The 21,975-nt window shown below is 48.2% G+C and overlaps 1 protein-coding gene across 2 annotated transcripts in view; it reads left to right on the top strand.

Moving 5' to 3' along the window:
• The window catches only part of CACNA1H (calcium voltage-gated channel subunit alpha1 H), a 201,603-nt gene that overhangs the window by 94,290 nt on the left and 85,338 nt on the right, over window positions 1–21,975 (top strand). For both annotated transcript variants that reach the window (XM_040647566.2, XM_015294424.4), the window contains exons 5-7: window positions 2,857–2,954; window positions 5,884–6,043; window positions 13,096–13,411. In XM_040647566.2, coding sequence (XP_040503500.1) covers window positions 2,857–2,954; window positions 5,884–6,043; window positions 13,096–13,411 — 574 coding nt within the window. The remainder of the gene's footprint in view (window positions 1–2,856; window positions 2,955–5,883; window positions 6,044–13,095; window positions 13,412–21,975) is intronic.

Below are 21,975 nucleotides of genomic sequence, written 5' to 3'. Positions count from 1 at the left end.
GGCTTGAATCAAACAGGAGCCCTCCTGAGCAGAGCCGCTTTGAACCAGTGTGAGGTTTCAGCCTAGGGAAGAACAGCAAGAACAACAACAGTCGTTGATAATTATCTTTTTTCTTTCCCAAGCTGCTGCAGCAGCATTTAAACATTTAGCAGAAGAGTGGGGCTGTGTCTGTGGGGGAAACGTGGGGTCAGAAATGTGATGTCCATAACCAACCACCAGCGGGACCCCATGCTGAGCTCTCCTGATGGGCAGGCAGAGCCATCAAACAGGTCGTGGTGGTGTACTTGAGTGTATTTGGGCCATACAGCAAGGAGCACATGGTTGGAATAACAGGTGCTGTTTCAAGTGAGTGGATGGATGTGATGCAGTTCTTACGAGGTGTTTCTGATAAGAAGTGCTGCACAGAGCTGCCTGCATTGTTTGTCCCATTTGGCGTCCTTAAATAAGCTGATTTGGCTGACAAACAAGTGTACCAAAGAGAAAGGAGGGGTGAGCAGGGAAACTACAAAATAAACGTATCTTCTGCCTCTAGCAACAGATTGTGTCTGAAGTTTGTTCCAGCACTCAAAGCCCTTTCATGTTCTGCTTGCCTGAGAAATGTGCCCTGGAAAATTTCAGAGCAAATGGAGCTCACAACCTCTGGGTCTGTCCAGCAGCCAAGTTGAAAGCATTTCCCAAGCATCAAAAATGTTGTCTACAAGGGCTGAAAGCAGAGATGTTTCTTGTGCATCCTTCCCTGGAGGTACTGCAGGCTCGTGGTATGCTTTGAACGTCTTCATCCTGACAGCTGGAGGAGTGGGAACTGTTCACAGCAGCAGACAAAGGCTGTGCCTCCTATTTCCCAGTACTCAGAGGCTGTGGGGAATCACCTCTAGTCCATGCATATCCCAAACGTCCAACTCCAGCAAGTTTCCATTGGAGTTTTCCAAGGTATCCCTGGCTGAAAAGTGCAGTGTGCAAACAGCACTCCAAGCTTCTCCTTGGCAAAGGATCCTTTGGCTCTTCCACGAAGACTTGAGGTGATTTCACTGCAACAGGTCCAACCTGGAACCCATCGTCATCAATCAGGTGGATCAAGATGGCTACAGTGGGCAACTTGCTTTGAAATGCTAAGTGGAACGTCACGGAAATCCAGAATGTTGGAGTCAGAAAGGCTGTTTCCTAGGCCATACCCTGGATTATTCATCTTTCATCAGCACTATTGAAACTCCAATTGAGGCCCCAGGAGCTGGCCCTTAAACAAGCACGTGGGTGCGTGGAGCAGTTCGTACTCCTTTCACATGCTATTAGGAGTTCAAAAACTGTCTCGGTTACAGCAAAACCCACATGTTCAGCCACCTGATCAATTGTGTGTGTGTTGTGCTGGGACCAAGCCAGCCAGCAGGCTCAGACTTCAGCTCTATGCATTGAGACTATTCCCTATAACTGTAAGGGCTGCTTCCAGGAGGCCCTTGATGCTGCCTCTGGGCCCCTCGGTGCAGGTGGGAGTGGGATCTCCTCTGGTGGTCCCTGCAGCCCCATTCTGGCTGCTCAGTGAGCACATGTTGGGTGTAAGATCTGGTGTTGTGCTGAGGTTTTCAAGCTGTTTGTCGTGTTGGGCTCAGTTTCTACATACAAGCTTTAAGGTGGCTTTGATTTATAAAGAAATGTTAACTGCCTCAGGGAAAAAAAACCCATCCCTGGGAGGTTATCAGACAGCTAGCCCCAAGTCACTGCTGGGCCCAGAGCAAGGTTCAAGGAGCAAAGTCACCTCCATGCCATAGCAGGGATTTTGCAAGGTGATACCAAGAAGCTGCGGTCCAAGGCAACAGAGAAGCAAACATCTGGATATTCCCAGGCAAACTTTGCAGAGCGGAGTAAGGCACCAGATGAGCAGTGCAGGGGCACCCAGGTAGTGGTATTCCCAAGCAAGGCTGGCCCTAAACCAAACCCTACTTCTCTGTTGCCTGAAATCCAGGAAATATGGCTACTTTTTCTTGATGGTACGTAACCATTTTGGTCCATCCTGGCTGGAGAATGCTTAACCTGAAAATCTCTCCACTGAAGCTCCTTCTGACAGCAGTTCTGCCTTCCTCCTTCTGTGTCTGTTGATTTTCCTTATTTTTCTTTCAATACTCTTTCTCTATGGCATCCAGCAGCTTACTCACAGGGTTCTTCTGATGCAGTTATGTTATTTGAACAGACGTGGTGAGAGATTTGTGATATATTTACAAGCGCTTCCCTGTAGCCAAACTCATAAATTGTAATTACAGCCATGCTAACTAGCCATAACCCCATTAAAAAACAACACTACCCACATTTGCCACTCATTGCTATAAAAGAAGAAAACTGACTAAACTTAATGTCCTTCACAGCCTGGGAGAGAAATATTTATGTGAAATGGAGACGGAGCATGAAAAATAAAATGTTCCTTATTCTTAATAGTACAGTGAAAACCAAACTACTTCGTAGTCGTTTCTTGGCTTCATTGTTCCCACTTTGGTCATAGGAGGATGGATAAGCTGGTGTGAAAATGCACTGGGATGAGGGCAGGGGGTGTACCGTCAGAACATCTCATAATGTGGAGCTGTGCATAATGAGATAACCGCAAGGGTGAGCCATGGGGAGCCCCAGCTCTGTGTACCCTATTTACAGCTCCCCGCTGTGTCAAGTCCTGCTTGGACAGAAGCTCCCTGGGTCTATTCCCACCAGCTGTCCATGTACCATGCAGCTTGCATGAGTGTTTGCAGCCCTTCAGAGGTGGAAATATCCGTTATATCCCATATCACCAGTACAGCATGAGCTGCTCCCCCACCCCACAGCCTCATGCACATGGTGCACCCCATGCCCTGACACCTCTTCTCTCTTTCCCTGCAGCATGATGGAGTACTCCCTGGATGGACACAACGTCAGTCTGTCTGCCATCCGCACCGTGCGCGTGCTGCGGCCGCTGCGAGCCATTAACAGGGTGCCAAGTAAGTAAACATAAACGTGGCTTTGGGGGGCTCAGCCTTAAGCCTTGTGAAATGCTCTTCTCTTGCTGCTGGGGGCAAGTTCATTGATTTTGGGGTTTTTCTTAATGCAGAGTTAGACATCGTTTATTAGTAGTAGTAGCGTTAGCAAAGGACAAGGGAGATTTTATACCTGGGATGCCAAATTTTTGTGGCTGATTTCTAGCATTTTTGTGAACTCTCTGAAGCAAGTAACTCCCATCTACCACTAAGCAGCAAAGTGCCCAAAAAGAAAGGGGAGAAATCCATTCTAAGAGATCTTCTTGCCCAGGATGGGCTCACTTTCCTCCTCTCGGTTATTTAAGGTCTCTCTGTCTCTTTGCACTCAGGATTTGAAACGCTGCATTCTCTGTCGTTGGTAAAACACCACGGAGGGTTTGCTCATGTAGAACAAAATTGGGTTCATCCACAATAGGAAGTTCAAGTGGTCCCTAAATCCATTTTCGAGTGGCTTCAGCTGCTAGTCTCCTAAATCCAATTTGAAAGATGAACCAATACGGTGAAATAATTTCCTCCCATACCAGCTGTAAGCTGAGCGACCCTTGCAAGGCACTAATTTCACTGCTCTTTATTCACTTTCTAACCATACTCTCCTCAATACAAAATGTAGCAGCGCTGCATGGAAATCATTCATGCTTCTCGCCACAAAAAAGTACATTTTGGGGTCTTTTTAAGAGCATGTTCGAATGACACACCCCACCAGTCATAGAACCATAGAATTAATCATAGAATCATGAAAGTTGGAAAAGACCACTAAGATCATCAAGTCCAACTCCCCCAGGTCAGTTTCAGTTCCAGTGCTTCATACAATCATGCAGTTCTCTTTGTCAGTCTGATGCTGGAGCTTTGAAGTGCAGCTTTCAGGCTGTCCACTACTGCATTCGATAGTGTGATTGTTTTCTTTTGGTCAGAAGACTGGCAACAGAAAACCATCAAGTTTTGTTAATAGCATATGAGATTAAACCCAATGATTTAAGCCCATTTTTGGTGTTGCCCAGCATGGTGGGCATCCAGGCTGGTCCAACACCGTTACCAGCATCTCAAACCAGTGCCGGGCTGGGATCGGTATTACTGGAGGATAGGTAGTCATAGATTTACCTGTTTATGAGACACGAGCTCCCTCCACTTGGCACTTTACTGCTGTCACTGTTTCAGACCAATGCCGTAATCCAGAGCCCGCAGAGAAAGGATAGCAAAAACCCTCGATGTGTTGGATTTTGGGGTTTCCAGCAATGTTCTCTTGCTCTTTTTTCATCCGTAGGGATGCCCCACCTCCAACAGGGGGATCACCTGGGACACCCCCACTTCTCAGTCCTTGCCCACGTCCCCAGTGCCAGGATGCCACCAATCCAGAGCAGTGTTTCCAGCTGCAAAACAACACCGAGCAGATATGAATTATGGCTGGGGCCTGGCGTGCAGTTGCAGGGACCCATGAGAAATTGCCCGGCAATGTATCCCCGTGGTGCCTGGGTGCTTTCCTGGGCTCCAGCCAGTGCTGCTAGCGCCGTGCTTCCAGGCACAATAAATTCACCCATGAGATTATTTCGTTTTTATTTGTTAAGAAAAGAAAGGAGAACCCCAGCCAATAAAAACATCGTCTCTATTAGAAATTATTCCTTGGAAATGACTGGAAAAATACAATTTCTGCAATTTATACGTTTGGCAGGGGCTGCGGTTTGGGTGGTTGGTTGTTTTTTTCAGTAGTGGCCGCTGTTTTTTCAAGCCCGTTTTGCTGCTTTATTTTTATTTTTCTGCTGTGTGGTTCCAACCCCGTTTCACATGGAATGGGAACAAAAAGAAATCCTCCTTTCAGCCCAGGCGGTGCTCGTGGACTTTTCCCATGGCAGAGCTGCACTGTACTGAGAGCCCCGAGCACCCGGATAGTGAACAGATGGCTTCCATCTCCAGAACAGTGCCACCCAACAGCCCGAAATGCTAGAAGTAGCTGAGTGGAAAAATGTTGTCTGGCACACAGAGAGGAGTTTTAACCATTCTTCGCTAAGGTAGATAGGCACAAGGCTGGAGGCATTGTGGTGCACCGCTCCTCTTTTCATCGGGCCCAGGAGCACCATGGGATGAGCAGGAGCATTGGAAACTGTTGGTGAGCTGGAAATCAATGGGAAAAACAGCTCACATCGGTGTGAGTGCAGCTTGTAGCATCATAGAACGGTTTGGGTTGGAAGGGACCCTTAAGGTCATCTAGTTCCAACCCCTACTATAGGCAGAGACACCTCCCTCTAGCCCATGTTGCTCCAAGTCCCATTCCCTCATGGGGCGGCTGAGGAGCAGACCCCACACAGGTGGTGAAAGGAATTTGCTGAGCACTTTTTAGTGGGACAAAGCACTTCCAAAGGCGGCAGTGTCACCACCTGGCCCTGCAGATGCATGGTTTGCCATCGTGCTGTAAACCTGAGCCCTTCTCTCTGCCGAGTGCTGGGCTCCTGCTGCTCAGTTTCTTGTTTTATCCCTTCCTATGATTTAGCACTTGCTTTTGTCTGTTGCTCTTTTCATTATTCCTCCTCTCATCAATTATCCGCCGTTGAAACGAGAGCTGGTCACTGTCTCCAAGGCTCATTTAACCTCTGCTGAACAGCAAGTCCTCTTTCCCTTTTTATTCTGGCATTCTCTTTGGGTTTGAAGGTGCCCTGGGGCAGCACCCAATCCCTGCTCAGTCCATGCAGGGAGTGATGCCAGGAGCTGATGGGGACACAAAGGTTTGCTGCAGCCCCACGAGCTTCACTCATGTTCACACTGAGCCTTACAGGGATTTGTAGGACTGAATGGAAAATCTGATTGGCGCATCCCAGTTCCTCTGCCCTGGCTGCAAGGTATGGAGCACCCTCCTTGCCCCATCACCCAGCTCTTCTAACCTGTTTTCTCCTTCTCTTCCCAGGTATGCGAATACTCGTCACCCTGCTGTTAGATACTCTGCCTATGTTAGGCAACGTCCTCCTCTTGTGCTTCTTTGTTTTCTTCATCTTTGGGATCGTCGGTGTGCAGCTCTGGGCAGGGCTGCTGAGAAACAGGTGTTTCCTGGACAGGAATTTGGCAACGTAAGTACAGCAGAAGTCTCCTCCTGTTCTTCCCTTCTCCCTCCTTCCTGATGGAGGAGCCCATAGTGCTGACAGTGACACTCAGGGGGTGCTCAGAGGTGGTCCCCCCAGCACATCCTCTGAGTCCCATTTCTCTCCCAGCACTCAGACACTGTGGGTTGCTGGCTGCAGGACTCCAAGTCCAGCGAGGTGCTTCTTGCTGGCAGCTTTCTGAGGGTTTGTGGTGGCTTTCTTGGCTTTTTTCCTGGAGGACCAAGGTGTCAGCACCATATCCAAGGAAGCTGAGATTGCTGACAGTGGGAATTTGAGGATTTAGACCAGACAAAAGCACGAGAGCACTGTGAAAACTGCTGTGTGGGTCTGGGAGGTCACCCAGCATGGCAGTTTCTAGCACCAGGTCAATTAGGAGTGTGCATGCCAGAACATGCAGCAGCATAGAGAAGCTGCTGAAACACACTGTATGTCTCTGTAGGAGCAGTAAGATAAGTCTCATGATGCTGAAGGCATTAAAGACGTTTGTATCACTCTCAGCCTGAAACAGGGAAAAGGAACATGCAGCACATCCAATCACCTGCTGATGCAAACTTTAGTTTAGGTTCTTCCAAGCTCAGCAGTTGCATGGAACAGTATCCCTGCCAGGTGCTGCAGGTGCTAATAGACCTTGATTGCCCAGATAACCTTTGCCTGGGTTCCCCCACCCTGCCTGTGGCCCTTCATTTAAACTCTCAGCAGGGCTGTAGGTGCACCTGTCTCCAGCTCTCTTCCACTCTGTGGTGGCACAGAGCTGTAGCTGGATGGGGAGGGACCACCAAAGACCCTGGAGCAGGTGTCTAAAATACTGTGTGATTTCCTGCAAAGTGGAGCTTTTAAAATCAATCCCAAGATGATTATTTGCTAAATAGAGATATTAAGCAGCCAAGAAACAGGCTGTTATGTAAAGGCTATTAGCAGCATCAAAGGCATCACAGGATCTGCTTATCAGGGTCTTGACCACTCTCTGCAGCAGTCAGGTTCCTTGTGATCAGCCCTGGGAGCTGTTAGATGAGGCAGGAGCGCTGTGAGATGTTCTCCTTCCTCCTTCACAGCCCATCAGGAGCTTCAGAGAAACCCCAGATTTGCTCTGATGCTCTCACCCAGCCTGAAGCTGCCACCTGAGTCTGTTTTGCTGGGTAAACTTTAACCCATAGGAAACTGGCAGGAAATCCACAGTTCCAGGCATTGAAATAGTGTGCACTGACCCAGCCCTACAGTGGCCTTCATCACCCCAACAGTAAGTTTTGTAGGTACAAAAGCATGGAGTGAATCAGGAGTAATGTAACGGGGACAGATGTTGTGCACATGGCCCAAAACTCACAGCTCTGGCCTCAAATAAGCAATTGCCACTGACCAGCAGTAGGATGCTGTCTGCCTGCAAAGCAGCATGGACATGCAAGCCCAGGTTGGACTGAAGAGGATCCATCACCTGCTCCATCCCTGTGCCGAGCTGCTGTGCTTGGCATCTCTGCTGAGAGCCTTGACCATCCATCCCCTCCCAGGGAAAGCTGCCAATGAGAACAAAACAACATCCAAATCTTGAGGCAGGGGCTGTGGGATTAAAGTTAAGCTCTGGTTTTGGATAGAAGTAATCAGAGTGGAGCTCTGCAGGGAAGTAGGAATGAGATGCTGGTCATCTAGTCTCATCTGCCAAGTCCTACTAAATCCCAGTGTTGTTGTTCTCAGCCTGAAGCAATTCTCACCAGTGCTCCAGCAAGCTGTAGGTGATGGAGGGTGGGTGGTGCCCTGTGCTGAGCAGGTGATGCTCCTGGTTCAGGTTTCCTTGCAGTGCTGTGAAGGGGAGGACCTGAGTTAAGGGCAGGGCTCCCCGTGGTATTTTCAATGGATGTGTGAGGCTGTGACTCCCTGGCCAGAACTGGACGTGAGCTGTGGCGCCTTGGGGGCTTCTGTGGTTCAGAGCCCCTTCAGCTCCTGGATTGCTTGGTGGCTGGGCTGTTTCGCTTAGCATCACACAGCAGAAGGAATGGCAGTACCAGGACAGGCTCTGAGTATAGGAGATTCCCAGCGGTGGGAACTGAAAGGGAAATTTCACGTTGCTTTTGGGTTGGCCTGGTCTGAGAGCCTTCTCAGAAGTGCAAGCGTGACCAGCAGTTTATCTGTAAGATCTCAGATCTGCCGTCCCCACGCAGCCCCTTTGGCTCCCTCCTGCCAGCAGGAGATGCTGCCATGGTCAGTAAAGGATCTGGGTCACCCCCAGTGTGCTGTTGCTGCTCCTCGCTTGTGTGTTACGTTGTTATGCAGAGGAGCATTTTCTCCCTTGTGGAGCCTTTCAGAGAGCTCAGCAGGTTGGAAGCAGGAGAGGGGAGAGAGCTGTGAAGTGTTTTGTATTTATCTAATGCTGCAGGACAGTTCTAATGTGAGCGCTTCGGTCTTAATTAACTCTGTATCCGCTTGGTATTGTACTGCCTTTGGCTCCCTGGCTTTTGTAGAAGTGTGCAAAGGCACACGCAGCTCAGGCAGGCAGCTGGCAGTTTGAAAGGTACTTCTGAGGGTTGCTTAATTGCTCCTCCCGGCATCTCTCCATGTTGCAGAGATGGGTTTGCAGCGGGGTTTCTTCCAGAACGCAGCCTCCCCTCAGAGGGACGTGAGCCCATTTGGTGCTCTCTGCCTTTTCTCTCCTTCTCCGTTCCTCAGGAAGCTGAAGCAGGATTGTGCTCAGACCACGCTCCAGCACTTAGGGATGATGCCATGGCAGGACTGAGCCCGGGGCAGATGGGGCAGAGAGCACTTCAGCCTCCCTTGGTGTGGGAGAGGATGGACTTTCCTGCACATAAACATGCCCAGGGAAATACAGCAAAGCTGCTGTAAGCCCAGAGGAAGATGCACGCTGGGCAGCTGGCCGAGAAATGGGTGTTAATCCTTCCTAATGTGATAACAAGATCCATTCTGGGGCTTAGTTTCTCAGGACTTTTCCCCAGAGCACAAGAGTCTCGCGATTAGTGGGTTCATTACCATTAATAAGTTCTTTGAACTGCTCTCGCTGGCAAGAACCAAGGCAGCCCGACTGGCCTTTTGTGCACGTGGAGGTAGGTGGTCTTGGCAGGGCAGCTGTGGATGTTGGGGATTCTCCCATTCTGCAACACTTCTCATTCCTGCTCTCTTCCTGTCTTTCCCCTTTTTGGTTTTGCCAGCACAACCTTCAAACAGGGGAACTGGAAGAAGGTCTTAGATGGGCAGTGTTGACTACTGATTGAGGTATCCCTTCCCACTGCCTTCTCTGTGTCACTGTGGGTCCCTCCCAGCCACATGGATGCTCGTGGTGTCCTGTGCCCAGGTAGACAAAGAAGGGAGAAAGGCTTGAAAAGGGCTGGGCAGGAGCTGGCCGTGGTGCACTTGATTTTGGCCTGTTGAGGACAGGACTCTTTTGGTTTGTAAATTATTTTTTAGGGGGGGGGGGATGTTGCAAAAATGTGCAAGGCAGAGAGAAGGGAGGATAAAACCAGTTAGCAGCAGAGCCACACCAAACTTCATCCACCCTTTGCAATCAAGCTGTGCTTTATTTCCCTGCTTTTATTTTCTTCCCACGGTCACCAAAGTGTCCCCAGCGTCTCTCCACAGCTTATTAGATCACAGCCCGAGGCAGCATGTCTGCAAGCAGCCTTTTTTCCTTCAGCCCAAGGCTTCCTAAACTGTGACTCAGAAGCAACATGCAGCCTCTGAGATCTGACTGGCTCATCGAGGGCCTTTCAAGCTGCAACGTGTAGTGAATAGAGAGGCATGGAACGGGATGGGGTTCGGTCCTATGGCTCCCCAGCCTGGCTGTGTTCCTCCCTCCAACAAAACTGGATGCGTGGGCACCCCCAGAACCGGCTGGCACATTGCTAGCTGTGTACCTGCCCAGCTGGGGTGGGCACATCTGGAGGTTGGAGATCACCTCTGGAGGCTGAAATGAAGATGATTCATCCAGGTCAGTGCATGTGTGTCCCTCCTGCAGCTGGGAGGGCAGTCAGCTGCGTGCGGCACCGAATGCCATGTGTCACTGTGCCATGGTGCGAAAGGCAGCTTGTGTGGCTGAACGCTGTGTGTCATTGTGCCACAGTGGGAGAGGCAGCTCCCGGGGGCTCGGCTGTAGGATCGGAGCAGAGCATCACACTGACGCATCAGCCCTTCTGTCTGAGCACTTCCATGGGCAGTGTTCTTGGCACAGGCGTGTGTGTGTCTGCATTTGAACATGAAACTGCTCCCGGGAAAGGAGCTTGTGCAGCCATAGCTGCTAATTACCCAATCATCCCTCCAGATGGTCCCTCTCCCTCTGCAAGTCCAGCTTTGCTCTGGGTAGAATCCTAATTACGCTGGCCTGCGAGCTGCAGCATGCTGAGCCTTCCCGTCCCACCTGCTGCCAACTGCCTTTTGCGATCGGGGAACTCCTGCTGCTGGTGTTGCTTCCAGGGTAGGGAAGGAAATAAGTTTTTGGAGAGTTTCACAGCTCCTCCTGGCTCTGGAGGAAATTTTCCTTTGTGATCAGTTCTAGTCTGGAGGAGCGTCATCTGCAGCGGCACATCCAGATCAAAGGGCATTGCTTTAAGCAAAACAAGAAAGAGCAAGAGGTGTTTCCAGGATCACTCAGCCTTGCTGCAGGGATAGGAGTTCAATGCATAGCTTCAGGTGTGTAAGTTAAGGGCTGTGAGACTTGCCTGTGGCTCTCCCTGCTGCAAGCAGCAGGTTTGGGCACTGGGAGCTGCTCAATCAGAGCCAGAGCTTTGGGTTTACGTGATGCACCTCATCAGGATTTGATGAGAATTGTGGAGGGCTGAAGAACCTAAACTGGAGGTCTGCTTTGATGGGAAGGTACCACGTGAGACATCTCAGCATCTCTCGTGCCATTGCCTCGGGGATTCAGAGAGCAGCTTTGCAAGGCCCTGCTTTCTGTATCTGAATGCAGCCCCTCTGTATCCACTAAGGCCAAAACAGGCAAAGTTGCTGCTTGTCTCTCCTCCTATTCCCTCTGTTTCTTCACTCAAGTTTCTCTGCTGTCTTTGCCTGCAGACTGTAGCAACTCCAGACACATCCCTGTGTCTCAGTGCCTTTTAATCCTTTGCAAACCACCATAACCCCCTCTGTGTGACAAACTTCTCTGCCTGTAGCGTCTGATCTTCCAGCAAACAAGGTGCTGGTGCAGTGCTCACCTTTATCTTCAGCTTGTTTTATATGGAAATTTCCTCCAAGTGAAACCGTTCCGTGGGCGGGGAAGGAGAGGGCTGAAGGAAAAACATTTTTCATGTGTTTCTTCCTTGTCTCTTGAACCTGAGATACGGGGAGGCAGATTTTACAGATGTGTCTGGGGGGAAATGGGAGCGTTGTGTGATGGGAGGTGAACAGCTGCTGAATGAGCTGTTATTCACAGCCAACAATGCCCAGTTCCTCTGCCGTGCTCCTCTTGCAGCTGGATGAATCTCAGCACCCATCTCTTACCTCACCCAGGTAATTCACCAGCGGAGGAAAAAGTTGTTCAGGGCTCATTTCCCCTTAGCTCTGCCCTGCAGCAATTGCTTTCTCCTAACGCACAGTTGCTGAGTGCCTCCTGCTTTACTCGGGGGTCATGAGGAGCAATTTCAGGCCATCATACAGAATATCACTTGCTCGGCAATCGTTAGGGCTGCATTTATTCAATAGTTGGGAACATTCAGAACAGACTGAACAAGAAAAAATACGGCTGTCCTGTCTTGAAGAATTACCTGCTTGTCTGCAACCCACATCTCGTTTGGTCATGTAATTTGTGTTGCTTTTTCCCTTATCTCCTGCTTGATGGTAGAGCGCCTCAGATCCCCACACAACAGATCTGCTGCTGGAGGTCTTCTCACCTTCTTGCTTTGAGCAGTACTTCAGCAGGGAGTGCTGAGGTACCCCACAAATGCTCATCCATTGCCGTGGAGAGGCCTGGACTCAGGCACATCCCTGCCATGCTGTAATTAGAGCACTTGCTTATCTTCTCTCTAACAGAGCTATATAACTTTATCCGGGTCAATTAAATCAGCATCCAGTTGCCATTAATGTGGACTCTTTCCTTCTGTAAGAACAGAAGGAATTTGAGATGCCCGTAGCTGCCTCTCTCCTTATTAAAGTGCAGCTCGCTCATCCTGGAGACGTGCTGGGGGGGAAATTTCTTGGAAAGCTGCTTTGCCTTCGGGTCATCTGAAGCATGATCTGAGCATCAGAAGAGCTCTCTTAAAATCCTTAGCTGGGAACAAAAAGTTAGCAGCTCTGGCTTTTAGGAAGCACCTGGGCTGCTTTTTTCTTCTCTCTTTACCACTTCATTGCAGCTGTCAGCAGTCTTGCCTCATTTGCTCACTCAGAAAACTCAGGCTGATGTTTAACTGAAAGATCACTGGAGCCTTACAGGATGCTGTAAGCAAACAGCTTTACAGGCAATGGTCGGGGCTGACGTCTCAGCTGTGACTTGCTGTCCCCTGTCTGATGAGGTGGAAATGGGAGGAATTGGCACTGAGTTGCTGGGCTTTGGGATTTGCAGGCAGAAGGGAGGCACTTCAGAGTGGTGCAGGCGCTGGGACCTCATCCTGCTACTGATGAGATATGGTCCAGACTCAGGGTCTTACATTTGGCCATGGAAGGAGGCAGCATAAGTGATGTTTTTGGAAGTATTTGTTAGTCCTGCTTCTCTTTGGTTGCTCTATAATGCTGAGGAGCAGGTGCTGGGTTTGCACTACATGATAGGCACTGGTGCTCCTGACTCCAGGGACACAGCCGTGGAGGGGACACTGCACAGAGAGAGGTGGTAATAGGGGCTGTGATGGCAGCTGTCGCGTGGGGCTGCAGGAAGAGGAGTTGTTCTGTGGACAGCAGGCTTTCACAGAATGGTTTGAGTTGGAAGGGACCTCTAAAGGCTGCCTGGTCCCAATCCCTGCACTGAGCAGGGACACCCACAGCTCCATCAGTGCTCAGAGCCCCTTCCAGCCCGACCGTGGGTGCGTGCAGGGATGGAGTACCACCACCTCTCTGGGCACCCTGTTCTCATCCATCTTTCCTTTTTCCCCCTCCAGGACGTATAACCTTACCTTCCTGCATCCGTACTACCGCACAGACGAAGCAGAGGAGAATCCATTTATCTGCTCATCCCATCGTGAGAACGGCATGCAGAAATGCTCCAACATCCCAACCAGGAAGGAGTACAAGGTGGAGTGCACCTTGAGCATGGACTCCTACACCCCAAGTTTATACAACCCTGACTTCAGCAGCAAGAATGCCTGCATAAACTGGAACCAGTATTACAACGTATGCATGGCAGGGGATGTAAACCCACACAATGGAGCTATTAATTTTGATAATATTGGCTATGCCTGGATAGCTATATTTCAGGTATGATTCTCTAAAGGTTTCCTGTTTCTCTGTTTTGTCGTCCTTTGCTTGGGAGGATTTTGATCAGTACTTCAGTGGAGAAAGGAATGTGCTTGCCGCCTGCATGAAGCTGCACATAAAGGCACGTAGAGTAAACGAATCAGACATTGTACACCAATGCTCCAAGAGAGCACTTGGAGAGGATGAGAGAATGGCCACTTTTCAGTGTTCTGGGAGAGGGGGGAAATGTTTCAGGCAGACAAAACTCTGGCAAGCTGTGACACTGCAGATTCGACCTGGATAAATCCTAAGAAGGAAACCTCTATGGGAGTTGGGGTCCTTATTTATTGCTGCAGTATCAGGAAATGGAGAAAAATGTCCGCATCCTTAAGCAAGATTTAATATTGTTCTGAAATGTAGCAGCTAGCATGATGGCGAAATTTGGGTCTGAATCAAGAGTTGCAAGGTCATACTGGTTAGCATGGTATGCTATGGGGAGGAGTAAATAACCCAAACGGGCTATTCTGGCTAGAATACCTGGGAAGAGGTGTCTACTCACGTGGGCCTGGAGTCTGACTTGATCCACTCTTGTACAGCTCTGCACTTGAGACTACAGTGCTTCTGGCTCAGTCTGGGGAAGACTTCACGGGTGGCAAATGATAAGGCATACTCCAGTAACCAAAGCACTTTCAGTGCATTTGTAGCTCTGGAACACTGCAGAGCTCATCTGCACAGTCCCGAGGCTGTGGTCTCGTGGGGCTGGTGGGTTTGAAATGAGCTGTGCGTGGTTTTCAGCCTTTATTTTGCAGTTTGTTTTGGATGCCTATTTCTTTGTGCTTTCAGCTACACATCCTATTTTATTTGGTCTTCCTGAAGAGCAGGTGATGTCTATTCCTAAAAGAGAGACAATCTCCTTTCAGTTTTCTTAATGACAAGTAATTGCTCATTCATCTCTCTAAATTCCAGTTCTGAATTTCCTTCTGGTTTCGTATTATAATATGAACGTAATAACTTGTCATTTTATCTGAGAGCTGTGAAGAGGCATTTGCTTGCTCTGAGCATCTTGTTTGCTCTCGCAGCAGCACACCTCAAATTGCAGCATTGCTGGCGTCAGGGGCTCAAAACCAAACCCAGAAGGGCTCAGACAGACCTCACGCCTCTGTTGAGCTGTTTTTAAAGATGCTTGGCTTCTCTCCTGGAGTTAATATGTCACAAGAGAATCCTGGCTGGTGGTGAGTGCTGCATGAAGGGAAGAGGGAAATCAAAGCACGAGTGTTAGGTGGGTCTCTGGCTGCACTTGGCTTTCTCCTCCTCCTGCTCTCACACAGTTGATGGATGTGCCCAGGAGGTTCTCTCTGGCTCCCATCACAGGACAACAGTGTTCTTTCCAGAGAAAGGGCAGAGGCCGATGTGTTGCATACTGCCTGTGTGAGTGCACTGAAATTGAGCAGGTGCTTCTGCAGGGCTCCTGCTTCCTTTGTACTTCTCGAGCAGATCTGCAGGCAGCAAAGCCTCCATTTCGTGCTGGTATTCCATTTCTCCAGCATGCATGGCCTGAAAATGTGCAGGTTGAACTCTCAAGGATTTCAGCTGGTGTCTTTGGAAAGAGCAGAGGGTCTGGTAAAGTTGGATCTTGTACCCATAGATCACTTCAGCCCATGCCAGCAGGTTTATGGATGAATTTAATGCCACTTAGGCCATCCAGATGCTAAAGAGTGTTTCCAGACAAACAAGGCTCTTAGATCTTTATTCCCTTGCCCTCTCTGAGTTTTCAGAATAGGAAATGGAAACGATATAACTCCAGGTAAAGAAGCAGCTGTTGGGAGTGAGGTGGTTGCTTAGCTTGGGTGTGGAAAGACTAAATCATTGCTGCAAGAGGTTGGATGCTAAATCAAAACAATTGCTATGAGCAGAGAACATCTAACAAATAAAGCTGTTGAGTTGTGCTCTCGTTACGTTTAATATTGAGGCCGGGTAGCACCAGGTCAGCAGTTAGATGAGGCCTCAGAGGAAGGAGTGCAGAAAGTAGAACTGATGGCTTTCGTAGCCTGGGAGCTTCCCTGTGAGCCGGTATTGAATTACCGGGCAGAAAGCACTCTGCTGTGCTCCGAATGAGACGGATCCAATTGTCCTGAGCCCTTCTGGGGAATAATGAATACGTGGTGCTTTGCAGGGGTTATGACAGAGGACTGAACCTCAAGGGCTGGCGAGCCTCCCGTTTGCATAATGGCAGCCTTAAGACTCAGCTGGATAAAGCATCCCTCATGATTTATCCCAAATGAGTTTGAAATCTAGCACGGTTTAAGAGCTGTCAGAAGGCAGATTGGTGAAATGAGCCCCACAGGTGAAATAGGGGAGGAATCTTCTGAGTACGGTGACTGCAAGTTGTGCCCGTGAGTTTTCAAGGGCAGTCTGATACTGTGCAGTCTGCAAACAAACAAAACCAAAAGCAGACCTTGACAGGGGAATCCGGATTTCTCTGCTCCTTGTGGATGGGATGCCACTGCAGGAAGCTAGCAGCGTGGCTGAGCTTTCTCAGCTGCCACAGTTTGGATTTGAGAAGCTAAGCTGAAAGACATTTAGCTGCAAGGTAGTGATCCTAAACTTGCAGATAACCTGGCATACGGATGGGACATATGGTGGGGTACACCAAGCAGTGAAATACATTGCTGACCTAAGCAGAAGAGTGAGAAGCATCAAACAGGAGAGCCAACCCAGTGCAGACAAAATCCGAAAGTAATAAGGACAGTAGCTGCATCCATGGGTGTTTGCAAGGATAATAATTCCTTATGTAATCCTGAAAGTGATTCATGTTTTGATTCCCTTCATTTGTTGTGTAATAGGCTAATTCATGTATATATTTGTTACAAAGGCACGTTCAGTGGCAAATTATATGAACTAATTAGCTTATTAGAGAATAAATGAAAGGAGATAGAACCTAAATTAACTGTGAGGTTTGGCATGATATTAAGATCCCTTTACTGCATATGAATTTCAGCCATAACAATAAGAGCAGTAATTACAGGTATTGTCACACTGCAGATGATGAATTACTCACCTAACCAAAGTCCAATTTAATTTGAGTTAGTGACAGTCTCAGTGGAAGAACCAAAATGCTGCCATGTTCATAGCCATCAGCCTAGCACAGCCAGGCCTGAATGCAGAAACCCCATTATATATACAATACGAGGGCATTGGATGGTTGCTGAGATGCACAGTTTGGGAAAAATAAAGATGATTTAGGCTGCTTTGTAAATCATAGAACCGTTGTGTAGATGACTTCGGGTCTGACCTGCAGAAGAGCAAAGAGCCCTAATAGCACTTTACATTGGGAGGCAAAGCTGAAGGAGCAATAACCATCAGTGGGGTGGAAGCAAGGAGAGATCAAGGGAACAGACTTCCCCTGTGCCTCCTTCCAGGATGTAGGTGCAGGGACTGAATTTTGAGAGCGAGTTTTAAGGATATGTTGTCCAACACAGGAGAATATTTTTTTGGCAACTTGAGGGGTTTGGACGCTTCTGGTGAGGGCTCATTTTCCCTTTCCATGGCTTCCTCTTAATACGGTGCATTCCAGAAATATCTGCATTTTCCAAGGGGCTTCCTTAGAAGATCCTCTTGAAGTTACTATCTGGATGCAGCTCTCAGATTCGTGACTCTCTTCCTGGCTTCTGAGTGCATATTGCTTCTACGAGGCTTCGCTGTAAGAAGACATCTCCGTTAACAAGTTAATCAAGTCCTACAGGTAACACATCTCTGGCCCATCATCAGAAGGCCCTAGCAAGGGAATTCTCAGAGGAGTCTGCTTTGCATTCAGCATCTCCCTTACTGCTGTCAGAAGGAGGAAAGAAAAACCTGGTCGTGCTCATGAGAGCTGAAGACAGCCCAGCAGGCGCACGACATGATGAGAATGCCCAAGAAAGGAAAAGCTGAATCACCTTCTCAAAGATGTCTGGAAATAGAGCAGCGTTAAAGGAACTGCCAGCAGCAGCAAGAGGTTGAGGAGTTATCTTGATAGCGTGCTTAGTGGAGAACTCATTGCACCTGCTGCACTGAAGCTAGGAGCGTGTCAGCCCTGCAGGTTGCAGGTGACCTGCTCAAGAAGAAAAGTTTGGGATGGGAAGCTGGGGGAGTGGATGCCACCCACTTCCTCCTCCCTTTGTCCTTCTGTGGATGCTGTACTCTGGAGATAACGGCAAGCTGCCTGAGCAGTGTGACAGCCCGCAGTGACAGCCACCTGCTGCTGGCCACCTGCTGGCACAGTCCTTTTGTTTGCACGTGAAGTTCCCTTTCCTGTGCTCCAGCACATCAGGACAAAAAAGCTCCTGGGAACTTGTGCGAGCTATCTCAGTGTAATCCTGGACTGATTCACTTGGATCCTGCTCCATGTGCTGATGGGGAGCTTGCTTTGCCTCTGTGCTGCTGACTGCTGCCACTGCGATGCCTACCCTGCTCATTGTCCTGCAGATGGGTCAGCTGAGGAGGTTCACATAATGGATGAGATTCCAGGTTTGAAGGGGGGGAAGGTCATTTTTCCCACTTCTCTGTAAACTTTTATTCTGTGCTGTGATCTGTCAGATGTTGGTCCCTGCCCACCCAAACCGTGCTATGATTCTATGGCTATTTTATGAAACAGGAGTGGAAATAGCCTGAGGCTTCCAACTGCAATTCTATGTATGCATGCAACACGTAGTCCTGTGGGCCACGCTTTCCAGAAGCAGCTGTCACTTTGGGTGCCCTTGTCTTCAGAGTTTGTTGAATAGATCATTTTTTGGGCCAAAAAGGGACTTTTCTTGGTCAGGCATGTCATTCTTTAAACTAGAGATGTGTGTCATTAAACTAGAGATGTGAGTCAGCAGTGCTCATCTGTGCTGAGTTTGGCGAGAAGTTTTGGCCATCATCGAAATGATAGGTTTGAGTTTTGTTGGTGTTGTGTTGTTGTTGTTTCTTAATTTGGCCAGCACACCAAACGCCATTTGCTGCATTTGAAGAGCTTTCATGCTGAATACCCAATCTAAAAATATCCAGCCCCTTTAAAGCATCTCAGAATGTGCTTCCAAGAGGACTGGATGCATTTGAAAAACCTTTAATTTTGAAGGCTGGGAGGAATTCCTACACAACACAGAGCACAAGTCAGAGCCATCCCAATCCCAGCACCAGGCCCACCAGCACATGGGAGGTGTTAGAAGGACCCAGGGTTAGATGGTAACCTGCTATGAACTCTGTAGCTTTGGAAGGGTTTCATCCTACCTCAAAAATGACAGATTTTGGTATTCAGGGTAGAAAGAGGGGTTCCTGCAGCAAGCTATCGCTCTCTGGAGTAATGTTAGCTATAACAAAAATCCTTGCTGTCTGTGTTGGGCTCAGTACCCCAAACTGCTGCAGGTCCCAGTGGTGTCTGGAGGAGCTCTGTTGTGCACACCCAGCTTTCAGCAACACCCTCAGTCTGGCGTAGGCTCCTTTCTCAGTGCAGGTGCTTCATCTTTCAGCTTTGCTATGAAACTCTGATTTATGGCTCTATATGATAATGGACTCGTTATTGCTGAAGTTAAGCAGTTAAGTACATTCCCTGTGCATAAGATACTTTACACAAACAATGAAGACAGGATAATTATCCCAGTAAATCAAACCTCATGAATATGGACTGAGATGTGATTTGTTATAAGCAGCAGTCATCTGAAATCAGGACTGTTTTTGCTGTCAGATGAGGATCTTGCATTATTTAGCACTAAGTGGGGAGACAGCAACAGGCCTTTATTGTGCAGCAGAAGTTGCTGAGGTCTGATGCCATTTTAAGCTCTTAAGCTCAGTTTCACGATGTTCAGAGCCACCAATAACATCATGACCTGCCCAACTTTATTGCACGCTGGCTGCGCTCTGCTTTTTGGGATCCAAGACAAATGCAAGGTTGCACTGTTTCCCTCTATTTTCTGTTTTGCAAATTTCAGAGCAGATGCATGCTTTGCAAGGCTTTATACAGGAACTGCTTAAACTTTCTTTGCAAAGTGAGCAAGTCCTCAAAGCGAAAGAAGCATCCGTTCAAAGGACGTTACTCAGAATACAAGAAAACCTGTTTTTCTGACCACACAGGTTACTTAACAACATGTGTCATGGGGAAATAATTAAAATTATGAAATTGACTTCAAAAACAGTGATTTGATTAGCTGCCAAGCATGCTGCATCCAGAAGAGGAATACTCCATTATTCACTGGCCAGTGCTTGCTAGCCAAATTGATGCTCCAGAGAGGACAAAGCATATAGATAAGAGGCTTTCTGAGATGAGTGCTGGAGGCCTTATAAAACTTACTGAGAGCATCACAGTAATTAATAGCTTTCAGAGTTTATGTTGTTGTATCTTGTCTCGATGAGGCTTGTAGGAAAAAAAAAGTATTGCTGCCTGGCCAGGGAAATGAGATACAAGTGAAAAACAAAACCAACAAAATGGACTCATCATGACAGCACTCAGTTGCTGTTCAGTTTAGCATAATTGATTTTGCTGCTGTAATGACCATCTTGTCCCCAAAGGACCTCATTCAGGCCAAATAAAAAAAAAAAAGAAAAGAAAAGGCTAAGTGCAAATTGTTTATATGAATGAAGATGAACGCTTCCAATGGTTTGGGAGCACTTGGGTTTCTCTATCTGCCACCCCCTGCTCCAGTCGGGTGCTGAGCTGAACAGGCAGCTGCAATTCTGAAATCAGCCCAGGGTGTGTTTTATGGGGGTTGATCAAAGGGCGATGTGCTGATTTTGGTTCCTGTGCTTAAGGAGGCCGGTTCGGGTAATCACAGAAGTGGAATCCTACCATAAGAAAGGTCCGGCCTGCTGGGCTACCTCGGAGTTCTGTACACTGTACCTTCAGTTCTTGGAATCACAACAGTCTTCCTAACTTCCTTCAGTTGATCGGTGGCACCTGGGGGTTGGTTTGTCTGCAGCAGTCCATCTGGCAGTGGCCATCAGTGCTTTCTGATACACAGAAAAAGAGTTCAGTGTTTGGCTCTGCTGATTGGAGGAGCTGAGGTTGGAGTTGGGGCTCAAAGTTGAGGTTGGAGTTGGGGAAGGTTTTCCCCTTCCCTGGGTAATTATTTTTTTTTATTATTTTTTCCTTTTTCTCAACTGACACTAAAGCAAAAAATAACCTGCTCTGCAATGGATTACGGCCAAGAACTTGCAAAAAAAATGTTGGCAGAGCACAAGGACGGGGATTTTTATGGTGAAAACTCCTTGGGATAATAAAAGAAATTGTTCTGCAGCAGACCTTTCATGTGATCCCAGGAAAAAAAAAAAAACAATGTAAACTTTTCGTCTCCCTGGGAACAATGAGGAGGTCTGAGTTAATTGCCAGTGTCTTTAATCTACATCTCCCTTGTGATTTTCACTCTGGAGTATCACATTGATTCTGATTAGCTTGACTGGATTCTGTCCCCGGTTATGCCGCTATAAATCAGATGAGCATCTTTGTGAGAGCTGATGAGATTATTGTGGTATGAGCAAAACGAGAGACGCAGAATCACTGAGCAGGAGGCTTAAAAACACAGTCCGACTGTCCGCTCTCCTCCTGTCCTTCTGAACGCGGTGATGGGGGAATGCGAGGCTGGGAACTGCACAGAGGAGCTGAAGATTGATGAAGTCACAATCTGTCTTTCCATTCACCTCAGTGAGCTTTCGGTTAAATCCTCGCGCTGATGGGAGAGAGGCTCAGACACAAGATTCAGGGCTTTAGTACTTGGCCTTAAAGGTATTAATGGGAGAAAAATAACATATCCTATATCTTACACAGCCCGTGCTGTGTAAGAGCTACAGGACTGAGTGAGCAGGTGAGGACTGCACTGAGCATCACACAGGATCTGCCAGAGGTTCGGTGATGGCTCTGTTCTCTGGCCAGAGCCTCAGTCCTTTGGAGGCCAAAATCCTTTCCCTGTGCAAAGGGGGCAACGTCTCCTTTCCCTCCAGGTCTGCTGCATGCGAATGCGGTTGGCAGCACTCCCGAGTGCAACCCTGCCAGTCATCTTAATTGAATCTTTCGGTTGTTTCCCTACAGCTGATGATTTTAGTGTGCCACGTATCTTGCACATCTTTTTCATCAGGGCAGAATTAAAAAGCATGTTTCTTGCCATCTTATCTCTGTTGATAAATGATTGCATGTTGTGTTTATTGGAAGCTTTGAACTGGTGCGTTTGGAGGGGCTGTTTTATACGTCTGTCTGCGAACAACCACGGCTTAGACATCATTTCATTACTGAGAATGGATTGCTGAGATTGGAAGGCACGGGAAAGGTGCTCCAGGTCCTCAGAAGACATCCATAAAGAGCTTGGAGGGCCTAATGCTGGAGCTGCCATCAAGTGGATTAATCAGTTTGGAAACTGCGGAGTGGAAGAAGTCATTCCTGCTTAGCAAAGTAGGTGGTATTGCACTCAGGAGGCCCCAAGGGAGGAACAGTAGTCCAGGCGGTACTGAAAAAAAATGTATCAGTGTTCTTGGAATTCTTGAGAGAATAGAAGGAGTTGTTAGCTTTCCCTTTGAATTCATCTGGTCTGAGAATAAATGCGTAGGATCAAAGTCTGTGCCGCAGCAGTGAACCTTGCACCAGT

The sequence above is a fragment of the Gallus gallus genome, chromosome 14, assembly GCF_016699485.2.
Source record: "Gallus gallus isolate bGalGal1 chromosome 14, bGalGal1.mat.broiler.GRCg7b, whole genome shotgun sequence".
Classification (NCBI taxonomy): domain Eukaryota; kingdom Metazoa; phylum Chordata; class Aves; order Galliformes; family Phasianidae; genus Gallus; species Gallus gallus.
This window is presented reverse-complemented; position numbering and strand designations above follow the sequence as displayed.